Here is a 21,513-nt window from a genome sequence, read left to right on the forward strand (position 1 = left end):
GTCAGTGACGCCGTTTTGGCTGATTAAAGAAAGTTGGTTTTCTGGGCGAAGCAGAAGGAAAAGGCATCGAGGCAACACCAGAGTAGTGTACACATCATCATCGCTGCTGCTCCTCACGGATAGCCTAGAGGTAGGGCAGTTGAGCACATCACAATTCACAGAGCACTGGCAAACATTTGGAGGAAACTTAAATAGTGTTTATTCTTTCGTGGCGCACCATGCTAAACGTGTCACTTAAAAATGAAAGCAGAAAGATGCTTTGCTTATCTGGAAAATATATTTTGTGTCGTGTGGCATGTAAGTTAAAACTCTGCATTGCATGGTGATGGCCAAAGGGAAGGATGGCGCCTGGACGCTGTCGGCCAGTAGTGCATAGACAGGGGATTCCTTGTTTGTGGATTGGCTTAGAGATAACACAGATTAAACATGCGTCCATACACAGGGCCCCTATCTTTGACATGTTTAGATCCCTATATACCAATATATGTTGTTCTGAGGGTGGTGGGGTGTGGCAATGAGGCAGATATTTTCAGGGCCGGCCTTAACACAGGCGGCGCCCTGTGCGACAATGTCTTTTGGCGCCACCCCCAATGACCACCTCTGCCACGGATTCCCTCACCAGCACCCTTTAACAGTGCCACCTAAAGTCCCGTAACCACAGACACTCTGATTAATTTCACTTTATAGCATCACTCATACCAGTGGGGGTGTCAGAGCACTTTACATCACACAGACTGCGCACAGAGACAATCATATGTGTGCAAATCAGTGTATAGGAAATGTTACATCAGACAGTAGTACAAGGTGTAGTGTAGGAGTGACATGTCATTGATACTGGTAGGCAATATAGTTTAGGAGTCCCTATTATGGTAAAGCCCAAATTCAGATTGTAAAACATAACCTCATTGTTTAGGGTGTCTTTTTTATTAATAAGAATTGTTTTCTAACCAAATGAACCCTTTTGACAAGATTAGGATAATGAAAGACTGGGCAAAAAACATATAGCTCTAACATATAACTGGCAGTTTGCATGCAGCTCTTTGATGGCAGTAAATAGCTCAATTTTCTAGGTTAGGATTTTGACTTATAAACGACAAGTAACAGAAGGAGCTCTCACAGAAGCAGTAACCTACTGACCTATTTACATTATATGTACTTTATTATGTTCATGTTACAGGACAGGTTCTTAGCAGCAGGCATTTTAACCCTCTGCTCTACCTCAGGACCAGTCAAACCTTCCACTAGACAATCCTCGGTCTGTTTCCAGGAAGGCAATTAATCACCAGAGTTCCCTTGATATTTTAATTGATGCTTGAAAGTGGCTGGAGGCCAGGAACGAGGCAGCAAGTGTTTTTAAAATGTTAATATGCATGGAAAAGGACGCCCTCACCCAAAGTCAACGCCTGGTGCGGTGGCACCGATCGCACCGCCCAGGAGCCGGCGGGCCCTGGATATGTACATTTCAAAATGCTAATTAGGCACAGAGTCCTGGATGGCCTGTGAGCAGGCCCGGCTCCAGGATTCTGAATCTGGGAGGGCCATGATGGAAAATGGGTGTGCCACGATGATGGATGTGGTGGGGGCAAAAATCAAAGCATTCAGGAAGATCTGCTGGTTTACACACTGACAATATAGGGATACTTTTCTCAAGTCTACGAAGTGAAAGATGCATATGTTTACTAATATTTGGCCTTCTTGAATAGAATATTGGCCTTCTCAGTACCCAATGTGTACTGCTTGCAGCGGTACTGGTCATAGGGCATGCTTGCAAACCATGCCCTCTGAGCACTGCTGCAGGAAGTGCCAGTTTGGTTGCTCAAAGCATGGCACTTGTTACATGGCATGGCCAGTGACAGGATCAACTAAGCATAGCCATGCCTAGACATAAGAGCAGATAAGAGCTTTTTATCTGCGGTGCATGTCTAAAATGTATGGGTTGTGAAGGTGGAGATGATCTGTTACCATAACTGACCATGCTTTGTGAAAGGCAATGGTTTTAGCTTGTGGATAATTAGTAGAATATCCTTTCAGCAACAATTTCAAAAGTCATATTTCACAGAAATGTAATTCGAATTATTTATTTTTATTATCTATTTTATTATTATTTATCACAGTATCAACCAATAGTAAGACTAGAAATTAGTGTAATGTAGTATGCTACAGTAGTGAAATGTATTTTCAAGACATATTTTATTGTTTCAAAAACCTGTGATGTTAAAAGTACATACCGTAAAGTTATGATGATCTAGTTATCTACCTCATACCTGAATACCATTTAACTATGCAAAGAAATATAGTAATGCAAATTATGATCTTGCCGTTCCTTTGCATTACATCCATCCCATTGCTTGACGACTTACAACTGCAGGAAACAGTTTTTCCTGCGGCCATTAGATGCTGAGAGCCAACAGGGAAATAGTATATTTCACCTTGACTGCCACTGGAAGGCCTGCCCTGGACCACCAGTACTTGAGAAAGGGACATAAGCATCTCATCGGAACCAGTAAGAAAGGGTTGCCTAATGATGTGATTACGGCCCGTACAACAAAGGGATCATTTTGAAATGCTTTGTCAGCTTCATACATCTCAAATGTCAAGAGGTTTAAAAAACATATATGTAAAGGACTGAGATTTCCAACTCCACGGATCTCTATATGGAACCATAATACCTAATTGTTGAATATTTATCCTCTGTATGTAAAATTAACAAGCTGTATTCTCAAAAAGGTAAATTCTGGCATAAACAAAGGTTTATGACCAAATTTAACTTCTTTTACACCTGCAAAGAATTAATAAAGGAACTCCGGACAGGTGGCTATGTATTTATTACTGGGGATTTATCCACCAAGAGTAGAGAGCAATCCCCTACAGTAAACCCCACTTAAGGTGCGACAATAAAGTGTTATAAGGTGTCATTCACCATAGAGCCTTTTAGGAACACCCACAAGCATATACAATTCTTCCGGGTGGTCTTTCCACTCTGGAAACAGCTGGAGTAGTTCTTGACTCTAGGAACCGATGGGGAACAGATCAACTCCAGGTTTACTATGGGAGTAGAGGAATAGCTTGCACAATCTGAAAATTTTTCTCTTCACAAAAATAAAGGTGAAAAAGTGCATTTGCACTGGAGACTCCATTCCCCTCTGTGGAGTGATTCACTATGGATAACTCCAATGGAGTGAAAGAAGAACCACCTCAAAAAGTCTGATAGCATCCCCTCTCATCCACCTGAAAACCTGTGCCTGGCTCACTATCACCCATACTATTGGGATTGTTTATGAGTTGATTTTGGATTTAATGGCTGATAAATTTGACTCGGGTAATCAGAATGTAAGATTTAACAGCCGATATGTCAACAGGTATAATTCTAAGCCTGCACGTCATGCTATTAGCATAGGCAAAAATTACTGCCCCATTCTAGGTTTTTTCAAATGCTGAAATAATGATCTGTGTTGTTGAGGTCTGAGCACAAAATTTATCTCTGGACCATGGTATTTCCGATCAACTTGGATTGCCTAGATCAGGCGCAGTGTTCAAGGTCAACTTCTTATAAGGGCTTTGGTCACAGGGATCATCTAATACGGTTTTTAACAGGAGTTCAGGGTGAAGTAGGTGCAGGCTACAACAAATAAATATATCTCAAATTGTATCTTGACAAAAAAGCACACAGTGCTATACAGAATTCTTTGTAGCTTCTGAATCATCATCAATAAGCCAAGACTTCATTTATGTTACACTGAAACCTTTATTTTTGTATTGAACAAATATGTCTCATGTAGTGCTTGGTATATTATATTCCTTCATAAAATAGATTTAGCCACATTACACCATTATAAAGCATTCTAAGTAGCAATTTGTATTTGTCAAACCAGTGACTCCCACTTTACTAACTCCAAAAGGATGAAATGCTGAGAAGCACCTGCTGGTGTTCAAAACAGTGTCCTTCCTGTTTACACGTGACTCCATAGAAGTCACCCAACTGCCACTGATAACTATCTAATTTCCAAGCAAACCATGTGAATTAAGCAGAATGGTCTATAGAATGTTTTTTTATTGACTGTCGCCACATAATTGTTTTCCTTTTAGGAAAGGCTTTACTGTAGAAACAAAATAAAACAAACCACTACTATATATATATATATATATATATATATATATATATATATATATATATATATATATATATATATGAGAGAGAGAAACCCAAGTGGTGGGTCTGTGAACCAAGATCTCACCCGAAAGTCACTGACAACAGAATGGCCAAAGAAGCCGTCTCTCCGGACTTGACTGTCAAAGCAGTCATGCTTGGTAAAGGTGAGCAGCGAGGCCAACGTAGCTGCCTGACAAATGTCCTGCAAGGGAACGCCGTGTCCCAAGGCAGAATGGGCACTTCCTAGCCAACGAGTAACATGCTTTAATGCACAGAATGACGCACCGACAGATTGTCCATTTGTGCATGGCCCGAACTTTTTTGCGCCCACGTAGCCTACAAAGAGCGGGTCATCCACCCGGAACTGTTGTGTGCGCTTCAGACAGAATGTGAGCGCACATTTTGGGTCCAGACGGTGGAGCCTCTCTTCCTCTTTTGAAGGATGCAGAGGCGGAAAGAAGGTGGGCAAAGTAATGGTCTGCCCGACGTGGAAGGGCGTGACAACCTTTGGCAAGAAAGAAGGACGGGTCTTTAAAACCACCTTGTCCAGATGAACAGAACGGAGGTTTAGAAGAAAGAGCCTGGAGGTCACTCACTCTTCTGGCAGAGATAGCTACCAGGAAAGCCGTCTTTAGAGTGAGAAGACGTAAAGGACAGTTATGAAGGGGCTCAAAGAGAGCGCACATCAGATAGGTCAAGACAAGATTTAAGTCCTATTGAGGCATTATGATAGGCACGGGAGAGAACGTGTGTGTAATACTTTTTTTTTAGGAAACGGTTAACAACCGGGGACTTAAAGAGCGAAGGCTGATCTGAAAGCCTCAGAAAGGCGGAGATGGCTGAAAGATAACCTTTGATAGTGCCCAGAGCAGAGCCCTGCTGGGCCAAGGAAAGTAGGAACAGAAGGACTTCAGAAAGAGGAGCAGAAAGGGGATCCACATCCTTTGCTGTGCACCATGCCACATAGTTGGTCCACCTGCAGGCGTATACCGTCTTAGTGGAGAGACGCTTGGCTGCCAGAATTACATCACAGACTTCAGGAGGAAGATCGAAAGAGGTGAACTGTCGTCGCTTAATTTTCACACATGGAGGTGGAGGCTGGACAGGTTCGGGTGAAAGACCGTCCCCTGCTGCTGCGACAGATGATCCTCCTGAAGAGGCAGTCTGATCGGGGCATCGATCGCCATGCTGAGTAGCTCAGGATACCAGTAACTTCGTGCCCAATCCAGAGCCACAGGATGACTTGGGGCCGGTCGTGCCGAATCTTCTTCAGCACTCTGGGCAGAAGTGGTATAGGCGAAAAGGCGTACAACAGACTGCAACTCCACTCGCGACAAAAAGCGTTGCCGAGCGAGTGCCGCCTTGGAAATTCCAACGTACAGAACTGTTGACATTGTACGTTCTCTTCGGTGGTGAACAGATCTAACCAATGGTCTCCCCACTGCAGAAAGAGACTTTGCACCACGTCCGAGTTCAGACCCCATTCGTGATGTATCATGGTCTTGAAACGCGTCGGCAGTCTTTCTCGGGTGGAATAAATTACCATCTTTAAGATACTAGGACCGGCAGGTCCAGTATTCAAGTGTCTATGAGCCATTAAGTTGCTTATAATCCCCCTAGAAATTAGTTTCTCATGCTTTGATTGTAACGTTTGCGATATTGTTTTTTGTGATGTATTCATGATTTTTTGTAATTCTTTGTAATTTTTTGTAATGTTTGATGCAGAAATTGTGTAAACATTGTGTGTTTTTTCTACGGATGTACAGAGTATATATAGTTTTGTAAATATTTAAAGGTGTAGTCTTTTTTTCTGTTACAAATCTTGTTAAAATTTGAAAAGTATAAAATGATTGACATAAAATAACTAGGTCGAGGGTGGTCACAATAAATTGGTTTCTTACCCTCTCCAAAAAATTGATTGAGTAATTGTGGTGTGGGCACTGTGTTTTTGAAATTCGTGATCCATCAAGCACCGGTGGCCGAGTTCGTCCGCCCCAGTATTTAGAGAACCTGCCAGGTGTTGAACCACCAAGGTAATGCCTTGGTGTTCCAGCCATGTCTAGAGGCTCAGAGCCTCCTGACATAGGATCCACGACCCCACCCTGCCCTGTTTGTTGCAATACCACATGGTGGTGGTTGTCCGTGAACACCTGCACTACACTTCCCCAGACAGAGGGAAGGAATGCTTTTAGTGCAAGTCGGATCGCCCGAAGCTCCAAAAGGGTGATATGGAGCCGGGACTCTGCCTGAGACCAGTGATCTCTGATCTCCGCCTCTCCCAAGTAGCCGCCCCATCCCAAGAGGGACGCATCCGTCACTACTGTGTGCTCCGGTTGGGCAAGGGAGAGGGATCTGCCATTGACCCAATCGCGATTAGTGAGCCATCACTGCAATTGTCGTGCAGTGCCCTCCGAGATCTGGACATGATCGGACAGGTTGTCCTGATGCTGTGCCCACTGGAACTTCAGGTCCCACTGCAAAGCCTGCATATGCCATCTGGCATGCTGCACCAGCAGGATGCAGGAGGCCTTCAGGCCAAGGAGTCGGAGGGTCATCCTGACAAACTCGGGATAGAGGCCGAAAGATCAGAATCATAGCCTGAATTCATAGCCTGAATATCCCGAACTCGCTACTCAGGAGGATGAACCCGAAACTGCGTCGAATCCACAACCGCTCCGATGAAGGGGAGCTTCTGAGAGGGACTCAGGTGCGACTTTGGCACATTGATGGAGGATCCCAGCAAATGCAAGAGGTTGGCCGTAGTCTGAAGGTGGGTGACGACTGCCTAGGGCGAGCCCGCCTTCAACAATCAGTCATCGAGGTAAGGGAAGACTGACACCCCTGACCTGCGCAGATGAGCTGCGACCGCCGCCATCACTTTCATGAACACCCAAGGGGCGCTGGTAAGGCCTAAAGGGAGCACAGCAAACTAAAAATGCCCCAGGCCTACAGTGAACCGCAGGTATCGCCGGTGGGCCGGCAGGTCGGGGACGTGAAAATATAGTCCAACACTACCATCCAGTCTTCAGGGTCTAGGGTAGCCAAGACCTGAGCCAGAGTCAACATCTAGAACTTCACCTTCCGGAGCGATTGACATTCCTGAGGTCCAAGATGGGGCGCAGGCCCTCTTTCTCCTTTTTGGGGGCCAGAAGGTAGTGGGAATAACAACCACGGACTACTTTGGCCCAGGAACGCGCTTGAAGGCTCCCTTGGCCAGGAGGGCCGTGACTTCCTGTTGGAGAAGCGCAAAGTGATCGCCCAACATGCAGTGGAACTGAGGTGGCATGGCTGGGGGAGTAGACTCGAAAGGGAGTAGCCCTTTTTGGAGGATTTGCAGCACCCACCTGTCTGAAGTGAGAGTGCGCCAGTGGGGGAGGTGATGTTGAATCCTGCCGCCCACCGGCATGGGGTGCAACCCAAAGCTTGGACTAGGAAGGTTTTGAGGTGGATGGTGCGGGAGCGGAGGTAGACTGACCCACACAATAACCCCCTGTGCCGCCATGGCCGTCACCACGCCCGCGGCCACGCTAAGGTTGGTTCTGCGCAGGCTTCTGGCTGAACGAACGTGTAGGGGGCGCGGCGCCCCTGCCGTGCACACGAAAGGTAGACGTGGCCGGGTGTGTGGTGGAGAGAGCCAAGGACTTGGCTGTAGCCCGAGAGTCCTTGAAACGCTTCAGTGCACTGTCTGCCTTATCGCCAAACAGGCCAGTACCATCAAAAGGCATGTCCATGAGGGAACTCTGGACATCCCCCGAAAAACCTGTGGACCGCAGCCAGGCATGGCAACGCAGGGCCACCATAATGGAGATGGCTCTCGCCAAAGAGTCCGCAGTGTCCAGCCCTCACTGAATGGCGAACTTCGCGGCATCCTTCCCCTCCACAACAGCTTGGGAAAGTACAGCTCAAACCTCCTCCGGGCACTGGGGCAGAGTTTGCGCCACCGTGTCCCACACAGCATGAGAGTAGCGGCCCAAGAGGCATGCAGTGTTGACTGACCGCAGCCCCAGGATGGCAGAGGAAAACAACTTCTTGCCAAACTTCTCCAGCTTTTTCGATTCCTTATCTGGCGGAACGGTAGGGAATGCACTTTGGGAAGTGGAGGCCTGAATAACCAGGCTCTCGGGGATCGGATGATTTGCTTAAGAGGCAGGGTCACCTTGTGCCAGGCGATGATACCTGGCCACGTTTTTATCTTCAGGAACCCCTGTGGCTGGTCTAGACCAGGTGCCCATCAAAACATCCGTCAAGGACTCATTGAACAAAAGCAAAGGTTCCATAGAACTTGCCGCCGGCTGAAGCACTTCAGTAAGGAGGTTCGTCTTGAGGGTAACGGTAGGCAGATCAAGGTCAAGAGCCTCAGCTGCTCTATGGAGCTCCACAGTGTATGTGGTACCTTCCTCTATGACAGCTGGAGGAGAAACAAACCCAGGCTCAGAGGAGAGGTGAAAGCCACCTGCATCCTTCTAGTCCGCCGCCCACTCATGTTCAGACTCGCACTGCCGTGCAAGAGGGTTCTCAGACGGGGGAGGCACAAGGGAAAAGAAAGGCTCCAACGGCGCTGATCCGGCTCCATGCACCAATTAGGGTCCCAACCTGGAGCAAAATATCCCGGAAACTCGGGCAAGGGTGGAGGTGGGACGAACGGAACACATTGCGGCGCCGGGAACGGAGCCGCAGGGGGCGCCGGAGCCGCCGGCGGAAGACCCTGCGACGCCGGGGCGGAGGACCTTGCGGCGCCACCGGTGGCAAGCAAGGGCCCTCAATAGGGACCGCAGGGCCCAAAGCAGCGCCGGCGGAAGCCCTAGGTCTGAATAGGAGGTCCATGGCAGCAAGGAACTCTTGCACCTGGGCCGGAGTCAGCGACGGATCCGGGTAGGGCAGGTCGGTCGCGGGACTCTCAGGCTCCAACAAAGCCACAGGGGAAGGACCCCGGGCCCCCTCGTCCGCATCCGGGGACTGACGGGGGAAGGTCAGAGAGCGTACACGCTTCTTCGACTTTTTCTTGTGACGACTCATACCCGATCCTGAGGGTGAAGACTTGGACCCCGGAGAGAGATGATGATGGCTTCACGGTCGGTCCCTCGAGAGACCCCTGGACCTCAAACGGTGTGGAGATGACTGCCGGGCCTCCAGCAGCTTTCGGGACTGCTCCCGCAAAGCCATCGGAGCCATGGCCAGACAGTCGGAACATGACCTGGAGTCATGGTCCCTCTCCTGACAGCAGAGACAGACGCCATGGGGGTCCGCCACCGACATTGTACGGCGGCAGGCCCCGCAGGATTCAAACCCAGGCATCCCTACGTTGCACCAGAAGTCAAAGACTCAAAAAGAAGTAGAGACAAAAATCTCAAAAAAGTTAGTCAAAAAGTGACTAGAGTACGTGTTTTGACCGGATCTGCGCTTGCTGGCGTGGAAAAAGAAAGAACTGACAGCACGCATGAGTGGTGCCTAAGTAGTCTCCGTGACGTCATCTCGGCGCTCACAACGCCAGCAACGGATGCAGAGCTGCATAACGCCACCTACTGACGCGCAGGGGTACTCCTGACGAAAAACTTTCCGGATCCAGTCAGACGCCTGAGGATATTCTAAGGTAAGGAATCTATCATGAACGGGTCTCTTTCATATATTTGTAGTAGCACTGGAGACACAGTTATCAAGATTACACTTGCTCTTGCCCTAGTGAAGTGTACAGGTGAGAAATAAAAGACGTGGCGTCTGTATGCAGATGACGTCTTATTTTATATGAAACGTCCATTACGAGGGTTCCTGTACAACTTTCGTCATCTTCTCTTTAACAGAAAGCCCAGGACCTCCTTTCTCACTGCAGTAAATCTAGTCTGTTCCAGCATGGAAGCCTACAGGATATATACAAATATGACCTACCAAAATTATGCTTGGAATAGGAGACAAGAGCATTTTGCTAATTGGGCATTCTGGTTACAAATAGCAAGCAAGCACTATGAGCATGCAACATGGATAGAATCCGAAGGAAAACAAAATCAGACATTTAGAAAACATTATCCTTATTAATGATGGGAAGGGTGTTGACATATCTTGTCATTCTTGCTTTGCTGAACGGACCGGCCAAAACTGCCCAAGTAAAAGGCAAAAATATTTACAACAAGGGGTGGTGAGGGACAGAGTCTCTGAATTAAACAGAATACTCTCACCCAGTCAAGAGATCAGGGCTAGATCCAACACCGTTTTTTAGCTCACTGCACCATCCCAGTTTCAGAACCTGGCTGTATGCAAATTAGTCTGTTCCTGTCCCAGTGCATGATGGGAACAGGGCAAACCAAACTACAAAAGCCAATTCTTACACTGGGAAGGAAACAAGCTACCGGGGACCGGTTTCTGGCATTTCAGCCGTCTTCGGCCCGGCTTGCTTGAATCCTGATGGTGCAATGAGCAAGGGACTCACATCTGAGTATACCCTTCCACGCTTAGGGTGGACAAAAATATTTACAACAAGGGGTGGTGAGGGACAGAGTCTCTGAATTAAACAGAATACTCTCACCCAGTCAAGAGATCAGGGCTAGATCCAACACCGTTTTTTAGCTCACTGCACCATCCCAGTTTCAGAACCTGGCTGTATGCAAATTAGTCTGTTCCTGTCCCAGTGCATGATGGGAACAGGGCAAACCAAACTACAAAAGCCAATTCTTACACTGGGAAGGAAACAAGCTACTGGGGACCGGTTTCTGGCATTTCAGCCGTCTTCGGCCCGGCTTGCTTGAATCCTGATGGTGCAATGAGCAAGGGACTCACATCTGAGTATACCCTTCCACGCTTAGGGTGGACAAAAATATTTACAACAAGGGGTGGTGAGGGACAGAGTCTCTGAATTAAACAGAATACTCTCACCCAGTCAAGAGATCAGGGCTAGATCCAACACCGTTTTTTAGCTCACTGCACCATCCCAGTTTCAGAACCTGGCTGTATGCAAATTAGTCTGTTCCTGTCCCAGTGCATGATGGGAACAGGGCAAACCAAACTACAAAAGCCAATTCTTACACTGGGAAGGAAACAAGCTACCGGGGACCGGTTTCTGGCATTTCAGCCGTCTTCGGCCCGGCTTGCTTGAATCCTGATGGTGCAATGAGCAAGGGACTCACATCTGAGTATACCCTTCCACGCTTAGGGTGGACAAAAATATTTACAACAAGGGGTGGTGAGGGACAGAGTCTCTGAATTAAACAGAATACTCTCACCCAGTCAAGAGATCAGGGCTAGATCCAACACCGTTTTTTAGCTCACTGCACCATCCCAGTTTCAGAACCTGGCTGTATGCAAATTAGTCTGTTCCTGTCCCAGTGCATGATGGGAACAGGGCAAACCAAACTACAAAAGCCAATTCTTACACTGGGAAGGAAACAAGCTACCGGGGACCGGTTTCTGGCATTTCAGCCGTCTTCGGCCCGGCTTGCTTGAATCCTGATGGTGCAATGAGCAAGGGACTCACATCTGAGTATACCCTTCCACGCTTAGGGTGGACAAAAATATTTACAACAAGGGGTGGTGAGGGACAGAGTCTCTGAATTAAACAGAATACTCTCACCCAGTCAAGAGATCAGGGCTAGATCCAACACCGTTTTTTAGCTCACTGCACCATCCCAGTTTCAGAACCTGGCTGTATGCAAATTAGTCTGTTCCTGTCCCAGTGCATGATGGGAACAGGGCAAACCAAACTACAAAAGCCAATTCTTACACTGGGAAGGAAACAAGCTACCGGGGACCGGTTTCTGGCATTTCAGCCGTCTTCGGCCCGGCTTGCTTGAATCCTGATGGTGCAATGAGCAAGGGACTCACATCTGAGTATACCCTTCCACGCTTAGGGTGGACAAAAATATTTAAAGAAGGCTGAAATGCCAGAAACCGGTCCCCGGTAGCTTGTCTCCTTTCTGGTGAAGAATTGGCTTGGTAGTTTAGTCTGCCCTGTTCCCATGATGCACTGGGCCAGGGACAGACTGATTTGCATATAGCCAGGTTCTGAGCTGGGATGGGGCAGTGAGATAAATAACGGTGATGGATCAAGCCCTGATCTTTGGACTGGGTAAGAGTGGTCTGTTTAACTCAGACACTCTGTTCATCACCACCCCCTTTTTGTAAATCAAGTAAAAGGCAACACAGTGATCGGGGCAAGTTTACTCTATTCTCTGCCCCTACACTGACTTTCAGTCAACTTCCAGCCTGCAGATCAGAGAGGCCCCAGAGAGGCCTTGACAGGTCTGGAAACCCCACCTGTCAGAAGCATCTGCTGCCTGTGCTGCACCCTCCCCCTCCCTCTACTGCTGTTGTGCTTTGGTGGCCTAGAGGAGTCAGGCAGGAGAACATAATTTTCTATAGATGGTGTGCCGGTTCACAAACCGTCCAATCCAAGGGATCAAGATACTGTTATTTCCAGATCACTACAAGCCCATGAGAGGCTACTAGGCTCAGAATTATCCCTATTAGAGAAGTCAATAATGGGCGCGGACCACAATTCTGATTTGCTGACTTCATCCCTAAAAGCCTTAAAAAAGAAAGAGCTTAAGACTGAAGTAACAACACAGGCCAAAATTCCCAAGCAACATTATTTGAGGTACTAAGTGGCCCAAAGAGCAAGTTACTTACCTTTGGTAACGATGTATCTGTAAGAGACATACATTAGTTATAGATTCCGATCCTTACAATTACCCCCAGGCGTCACACTCTATCTGAAGACTTTTTCTGTAGCTGTGCCCCTGCACGTTGGTAGGAGGCATCGGTCGACTCCGTGTTAGTCGTCGTGGTTGCCAGGATGACGTCGCAGTGTCTACTTAGAGGTTGCCCATGCACGCTGACAAACAAGTTACTTCCCTTCAGTAACGATATATATCTGTATGAGATAGATTAGTTACAAATTCCTTGCCTAAGAATCACTCCCAGGCGTCAGACTGGATCCAGAGATTTTTTTCCTCAGCACTACCTCTGCGCATTTATAGGTGGCGTCAGTCAACTCCGCGTTCATCTTTGGCGTCGTGGTCACCGAAATTACGTTGCGCTATCTACGTAGTCGGCGCCCTCCCGCGCTGACATCAGTTCTTTACACGACATTCCACGCCAGAAGGGCAGAGCCATGTAAGAAACTGACCTCTGGTGCACGAAAACTAGGGCCCTGAAAGAGAGTCCCTTATGCTAGAAGTCAGTTCGCAGAACGGGGAGGAGGGGTGAGACGGTGAGGAATCCATAACTAATCTGTGTCTCTTACGGATACATTGTTATCTGAAGGTAAGCAACTTGTTCATCTGAAAAACAATTAGTTATGGATTCCTCACCTTGGATTAGATACCCAGCAATACCAACCCCGGTGGTGGGTCTGCAAACCAAGTTAACACCAGAAACGTCCTGGAGAACCGAACGGCGGAAGAAGCTGTCTCTCTGGACTTAACTGTCCAGGCAGTAGTGGTTGGTAAATGTGTGCAGTGAAGCCCACATAGGAGCCTGGCAGATGTCATGAAGGGGGACTTCACGCCCCAAAGCCGTATCCGCTGCTGTCGCCCCGATGGAAAGTGCGCGCAACCCCAATGGGGGTCTTTTTTTTACCAAGGAATAACAGATTTTTATACAAATACATCGAGAGATGGTCCATTTTTGTATGCACTGACCTTTCTTGGCGCCTACGTAATCAACAAAGAGTTGGTCATCTACCCGGAATTGTCTTGTGCGATTCAAATAGAAAGAAAGCGCATATTTTGTATCCAGACAATGGAGCCGCTCTTCCTCTTTAGAAGGATGCAGAGGGGGAAAGAAGGTGGGCAGAGTGATGGTCTGCCCTATGTGGAAAGAGGTAACCACTTTGGGAAGGAAAGGAGGCCTCGTATGAAGTACATCCTTGTCTGGATGAACAGCCAAGAAAGGAGGGTTAGAAGAAAGAGCTAGTAGCTCACTCACCCTGCGAGCAGAGGTGATGGCAACCAAGAAGGCAGTTTTCAAAGTTAAAACTCTGAGAGAAAAATTATGTAGCGGCTCGAAGGGAGCGCACATAAGATAAGTCAGAACCAAGTTCAAGTCCCACTGAGGCATTACGAAAGGAATAGGAGGAAAGATAGGATTAATGCCCTTAATGAATCTATTTATAATAAGGGACTTGAAAAGAGAATGCTGATCAGGAAGCCTTAGAAAGGCTGAAATGGCTGAGAGATAGTCCTTGATAGTGCCCAGAACACAGCCCTGCTGGGCCAAGGAAAGTAGGAGCACGAGAAACTCAGAAAGAAGGGCTGAACGGGGATCCACAGCCTTTGCTGTGCACCATGCCACAAATGTGTTCCATCTGCAGGCGTATACCGTCTTAGTGGTGGGACGCCTGGCTGCCAAGATAACATCGCAGACTTCAGGAGGCAGGTCAAACGACATCAACTGCCGCCGCTCAATCTCCATGCAAGGAAGCAAGGAAGTGGAGGCTGGACAGGTTTGGGTGAAGCACATTCCCCTGCTACTGCGACAGAAGATAGTCTCCAAGAGGGAGTCGGATCAGAGGATCAATGGCCATGTTCAATTTCTCGGGATACCGGACTCTCCGTGCCCAATCCGGAACCACAAGAATGACTTGGGCGCAGTCGCACTTGATCTTCAGCACTCTGTGCAGAAGTGGTATAGGCTGAAAGGCGTCTAGAAGACCGCAATTCCACTTGTGACGAAAAGCGTAGCCGAGCGAGTGCCACCTTGGAAATTCAAATGCGCATAACTGCTTACATTACACATTCTCTTTGGTGGTGAACAGATCTAACCAAGGCTCTCCACACTGCTGAAGGAGACCTTGCACCACCTCAGAGTGAAGGCGCCATTCGTGATCCATAATGCAAGAGCGGCTGAGTTTGTCTCCCCCGGAGTTCAGAGAACCTGCCAGGTGTTGAACCACCAGGGATATGCCCTGATGTTCCAGTCACCTCAAAAGGCGAAGAGCCTCTTGACAGAGGGTCCACGACCTCACCCTGTTTGTTGCAGTACCATATGGGGTGGTGTGGTCCGTGAACACCTGCACTACCCTTTCTCTGACAGAAGGTTGATGTGTAGCCCGGACTCCACCAGAGACCAGGGGCCTCTGATCTCCGCCTCTCCCATGTGGCTGCCTCATCACAGGAGTGACGCATCTGTCACCACTGTGAACTCTGGTTGGGGAAGGGAGAGGGATCTGCGGTTGACCTAATCCTGGTCCGTTAGCCAGCACTGCAATTGGTGTGCAGTGCCCTCAAAGATCTGAACGCAATCGGAAAGATTCCTCTGATGCTGCACCCATTGAAATGAAATGAAATGAAATGAAATGAAATGTAAACGGGATTTCTAAAGCGCATGGCTGCCCGGGGGCGTCCCAGCGCTGGGATTGCACTAACAACTGAGGGGGGCAACGGAAAGAGTGATGGGTGTGCGTGGACTATTGTGGGAAAAGGTGAGTTTTGAGTAACTTGCGGAATTTATTGTGATTAGGTTCATCGCGCAGATGGGCTGGTAGGGCGTTCCAAGATGTTGCGGCTGCAACTGAGAAACGGCGTCCTCCAGTTCGGGCTTTCTTAATTCTGTGTACCGTGGCTAGGTTGCCATGGGAGGAATGCAGAGACCTATTAGGTTTGTATGAGAAGAGCATGATTTTGAGCAACGGGGGACCCTGGCCTTGTAGAGCTTTGTGTGTTGTGCATAAGGCCTTAAATTTGACCCTTTCACGGATTGGCAGCCAGTGAAGTGCCCTCAAGGCAGGTTTGGCTGATGTTCTACGGGGGATACCTGTCAGTACCTGTTGGAACTTCAGGTCCCACTGCAGAGCCCCTATATGCCATCTGGCATGATCCTCTAGCAGGATGCAGGAGGCCATGAGGCCCAGCAGCTTCAGGGACATTCTCACCAAAATCTGGGATAAAGGCTGAAACCTCAGTATCATAGCTCGATTCTCCCGGGCTCACTGCTTGGCAGCATAAGCCCGAAACAGCGCTGTATCCAGAACTTCTCCAATGAAAAGGAGCCACTGAGAGGGGGTCAGGTGGGACTTCGGCACGTTGGTAGTGATAGAGAGCCTGCCGTAGTCTGGAGGTGGGAGACAGCAGTCTGGGGCGAGCCCTCCTTCAACAGCCAGTCGAGATAGGGAAAGTCTGGAACCCTTGATCAGCGCAGATGAGCTGCGACCACCGCCATCACTTTTGTCAACACCCAAAGGGCGCTGGTAAGGCCGAAGGGGAGCACAGTCAACTGAAAAAGCTCATGGCCTACTACGAATCGTAGATAGCGTCTGTGTGCTGGCAGGATTGGAATATGGAAATAGGTGTCCTGCAGGTCAAACGCAATCATCCAGTCTCCAGGATCGAAGCAGACAGAACCTGAGCCAACATGAGCATTTTGAACTTCTTGTGGAGGAAACAGTTGAGAGCCCAGAGGTCTAGGATAGGACACAGGCCCTTGTCATTCTTGGGCACCAGAAAGTAGCAGGAATAGTAACCACAACCTACTTCTGGTGCAGGGACCCTTTCGATAGCTCCCTTAGCCAATAGGGCTGGAACTTCCTGGTGTAGAAGTGCCAAATGAACCTCTGACACTTGACCGAAAGATGGTGGCATGGAGGGAGAGGTAGTCTATAAGGGGAGGGAGTAGCTCCTTCGGATTATCTGTAAATCCCACCTGTCTGATGTGATTGTTTGCTAGTAGGGGAGGAGATGACGAATCCTGCCACCCATTGGCCGGTGATCGGCTTGAAAGGTCAGACTAGAAGGGTTTGGAGACTGCTGCGGGAGGGGGCAGGATTGCAATGTCGCTGGGTCCCACGTCCAGCCGTAGCTAGAGAATCCTTAAAGCTCTCTAGTGCATAGTCTTCCTTGTCAACAAAAAGGCGACTCCCATCAAAGGGCATGTCCAACAGAGTTGCTTGAACATTCCCCAAAAAGCCAGACTTCCTCAACCAGGCATAGCGCCGAAGGGCTACTGACGTGGCAAATGTTCTGCCCAGGGAGTCGGTGGTATCTAGTCCATAGCAAATATAAAATGTTTCTGCATCTCTCCTATCTGCCAAGGCTTGGGAGAGAACGACCAGGGCCCCGTCCTAACACCGAGGCAGCACTTGTGCAACCATATCCAGGATTGCATGGGAGTATTGGCCCAACAGGGCACACATTATTCACAGACCGCAGTGCCAAGCTAGAGGAAGAGAAAATACGCTTTGCAAGATAAACCAGCTTCTTGGATTCCCAGTCTGGAGGAGCAGAAGGGAATTCGCCCTTGGAAGAAGCATGGACCAGCAAGCTCTCGGGGAAGGGTGTTGGGTGAGGAAAATGGAATGGCCCAGAGCAGGGCAGTGGGCAATCGCCTGTGCCACAGGGGCCCCTGTGCTGGGCTTGGAACAAGTGCCTAGAAGAACGTCTGTGAGGGCTTTGTTGAAGGGCAAGAGGGGTTCTGACGAAGTTGCCGCAGGTTGAAGCACCTCTGTCAGGAGATTAGTCCTGATACCACTGTAGGGAGCTCCAGGCCCAAGGCCTAGGCTGCCCTATTCACCACCACAGCATAGGACGCTCCAACCTCCATAGCCACGGTAGGGGGATAAAGCATGCCAAGGTCTGTGGAAGTGTCCAGACCACTGGTGTCACCCAATTTCTCTCTACAGTCCGGTTCTTCCAGCTGGTCTGCCATATGGTCCAGCGACCCCTCCCAGTCTCATCACTGCCTTCAGGGCGATAGGTAACACTTGGGATAAACAAGGGAACACAAGTACCATCCAGCATTCGATTCAACTTCCGTCCGGCTCCAGGTCCAGCTCTAGGGTAAGGATGCGGATGGCGTAGGACAGGGGCAAGGCCAACACCGGGGGTGTCGTCACCAGGGAAGATCAAGTAAGGTCGACCGGCGCTGATACAGATCCAGGTCTGGATCCAGGAGGGCACGCCCAGGCTGGAGCTGCCGGTATCGAAGGCCCAAGGCCCCACATCGACTCAGCAGACCCAAAGCGCGCAAGCGGAATCTGGCTGCCCAAAGATAGGGTGGAGGGCTTTATAAAATGTACGAAGCTGGGCAGGGGACGCCCTGGCTCCCAGAAGCGGAGGGAGGAGTGGAGTCATCTTCTGAATCAGGTGCTCGGGATGGAGCCTTAAAGCGACGAAGCTCCAGATCCCTCATCGCATCAGCCGACTGACGGGGAGAAAGAAGAGCAATGGTGGTTCTTTGCCTTCTTCTTGTGCTTAGACTTACCCGGGGAGAGCGAAGACTTGGACAAGGTGTGGTGGCTCTGTGAACGGTCTTGAGACCTTCCCTTCGAGTGAGACTGAAAGCGACATAGAGCCAACTGCCGGGCCTCCAAGAGCTTTCGGAACCACTCTCGCTAAGACTTCAGATTCATGGCCTGGAAGTCGGAGTATGACTTCTGGTCCTGGTGGCACTCCAGACCCTAATGGCACACAAGTGCAGGTCTATTACAGACCTCGCAGAGCTTGAAGGAGGTCTGATGGGACATCCCTTGCGCACCATGAGTCGATGACTCCAAAAAAGAAGTCGACAAAAGTAGAAGAAAGCTTAGTCAAAAAGTGACTAAAGTGATGAGCTTTCTCTGGATCTGCGCTAGGCTGGCATAAAAAAGAAAGAACTGATGTCTGCGCGCAGGGGCAGCATCTAAGTAGGCACCGCAATATCATCTTGGCGACCACAATGCCGACGACTGATGCGTGGTCAACCGACACCACATACCAATGCACAGGGATACTGCTAAGTGAAAATACTCCGGATCCAGTCTGATGCCTGGGGGTAATTCTAAGGGAAGGAATTTATAACTGTCTCTATCAGATAAGGTGATTTGTGGCGACGCTTTAAAAAAGAAAACGCATGGCTGGTGCATTACAGATAGAGTAAACAGCACTTTAAATCAGTGTTCTTAGACAGCTACCTACATAACACCATCAAAATACGCATGCTGAAATGAAAACTTACTGGATTATGGGGTACAATATCCTTCAAGGCACACAGCACAGCCAGTGGACCAAGTGACCTCATCTTGGACTCCATCAACGTATCAATTTTTCGTATGTGTGGGAACAAATCTCTCACCATGGACTTCTGCAACTTAAGATGTTCTGACTTCATGAAGAAGAGTTCACTAACTCTTACAAAATAAAGAAAAAGAAAAAGCAATTCATCACTCAATATGTATGACAATCGTGATCAGAAACAATATTACACGAATATCAATTCCTAGCTTAATAAAAAGGATTCTTGTAACGTGCTATGCTGCGAATTTTCTCACACTTTCACGTGTGCACTTAACACCGTAACTTATACAAGTTATCTCCACAATAGCTTGTGTTTTCATTGAGCACAACAAATGTTACGGGTATCATAAAACATTACACTAAAATATTCTTAAGTTTGTTGCTTTCCACAGAAACTTATTTTTCAGTTGAAAGGTATAAAAAGACCTATCTACAATGATCAACCTATTGACTGTTCTGGACTCATCACCTTATGCTCGACTCAAGAAATGTCCTTGTGAAGGTTGTAATGTAAGGACATAATAAACAGCAGCCCACAAAGCAGAGGATTAAGCCTACTCGCGTTCTCACAGAAGGGCTCAAGGAACAGTGCAGGGTATGAAACTTGGTGGATATTGCTAGTAGGAGATGCTGGAGTTGGCAGTGAGCAATACACAAGTTGGTTTAGTGATAAGAAATACGAGTACTGTGGTACGGACTGCACCCCAACTCTTCATTTGTCAAATTTCCGCAAGTCTCTTGGGACGGGAATGTCACCTGCTTCGTATACAGGGGGGTACCGCTGCCTCGAGTGCCTGACTGGGTGTGTATCCAAGTTCCTAACTCTGTGGGCAGAGGAATACTGCCTCTGTCATGGGTTAAGCACATAAGACGGTGGGGCGGCATGTTGTTTTTTGTGATCTCAAACCTGATGAGACCTTTTTAAGTCTAGCTAGACAGTGCATGCACTCTCTCTTCGAGACCTGCTGTAATCGGTCTGTACTTTTAGTCCAGGCCCTTACCTGGCAACGCTTTTAATTGGTCTATGTCAGTGTCCTTTAAAAATCCTTGCTTGCTAGTTCAGTCCAGCCTCTTTGTCCCTCATTTCTCTCTTCTGTTCCTCCCACAGAGCAGCGACTTAGTACTGTCTCATTCCGCTATGGTTCTTCATCTGTTCTTGGGGGGAATAATTTTGTGTGGTTTCCTGCTCTGTTACGGTTTGCCTGTGTTTAGCCTCAGCACCCTAGCTGCTTACATTCAAATATAGCATTCTTCCTCCATACTAATTTTAATGCCACCGTTGTATTACCACTGCCTTTTTTACAGTTGTCTCCCCTAACATGGCTCCTGCTCAGTTGCTAGTATTTTTTTTATTAGGCTTTGTACACTATTCGATCTCCACCATTAGTTGGGCTTTTTCTAGTAGGATATATACTTCGTTTGGGAGTCCTTTTATTGAGGATTGAGCTTGTTTTTTAGGTCGAGGACCGTCGCACTGCGAAGCAGTCGGAGGAGTCCAAAGAGTTAATGTTTTTAGGTTAGGGTGGCTTGAACCCGCCTCTCTCCTCCATTGGCTGGCTTCCTAAACTGAGGCCAGTCATTGGAGGAGACAGGCGTTACTCCTTTAAAGCCCGTCTCTTTCGGATTCGGGGGCGTGTTTTTTGCCTTCTTTCGACTATGACGTCATCCGTCACTCAAACATAAAGACACGCCCCCGATTCCAAAAATTTCTGAGCTTTGAGGCAGCCATTTCTACCTGAAGCTCGCCATGAAGGTGGACGCGACTCCCTAGCGCTCTGCTGCTCATCCCAATCGCCTTGCGCCTTGAGCCTGCCCCCGCTCGGCCGGACCGCCCCGCACTCTTGCCTCGGAGCGTCGCTTCCTTTGCAGCTCCCACCGCAGGAATCCCATGCAGGGATCTCAGAGGGGCCTCTGACCGCACCACTCCATTTGCAGCTCCCACCACTGGAAAAGACAGGCTGCGCTCGCACATAGGCCTCAGACATCGCCTCTCCCAGCCTGCTCCTCACTGCAGCCCCCACCACTGGAAACGACAGGCTGGGAGCTCACAGAAGCCTCTGACATCGCCTCTCCCCGCCTGCTCGTCCTTTCAGCCCCCACCGTTGGAATTCGAAGCCGGGACCTCTCGAGGCCTCTTACGTCGCCTCTCCCCGCATTTTGCCCAGCAGCTGAAGAACCTAAAGCAAGGACTGTCAGGTCTATTTTCATCCTATCCTGAAGCATTCTAGTTTTCTTTTTGTGGGGCTTGTAGACTTGTTTTATAGTGGGATAAACACGACTGCAAGTTCCATGCGAGTACCATATTCTTCTGAATACGCGTGTAGAACCTACAGCACACCATAGCAAAACTGTTGGATTTTCTTTGGGGACTGATCAGGAGCACGCGCCACT

General features: G+C 48.6%; 1 protein-coding gene across 1 annotated transcript in view; it reads right to left on the minus strand.

Moving 5' to 3' along the window:
• The window catches only part of RNF17 (ring finger protein 17), a 2,333,865-nt gene that overhangs the window by 1,480,002 nt on the left and 832,350 nt on the right, over positions 1-21,513 (minus strand). The window contains exon 17 of the mRNA XM_086933472.1: positions 19,064-19,235. Coding sequence (XP_086789598.1) covers positions 19,064-19,235 — 172 coding nt within the window. The remainder of the gene's footprint in view (positions 1-19,063; positions 19,236-21,513) is intronic.

This window comes from Lissotriton vulgaris, chromosome 8 (genome assembly GCF_964263255.1).
Source record: "Lissotriton vulgaris chromosome 8, aLisVul1.2, whole genome shotgun sequence".
Classification (NCBI taxonomy): Eukaryota; Metazoa; Chordata; class Amphibia; order Caudata; family Salamandridae; genus Lissotriton; species Lissotriton vulgaris.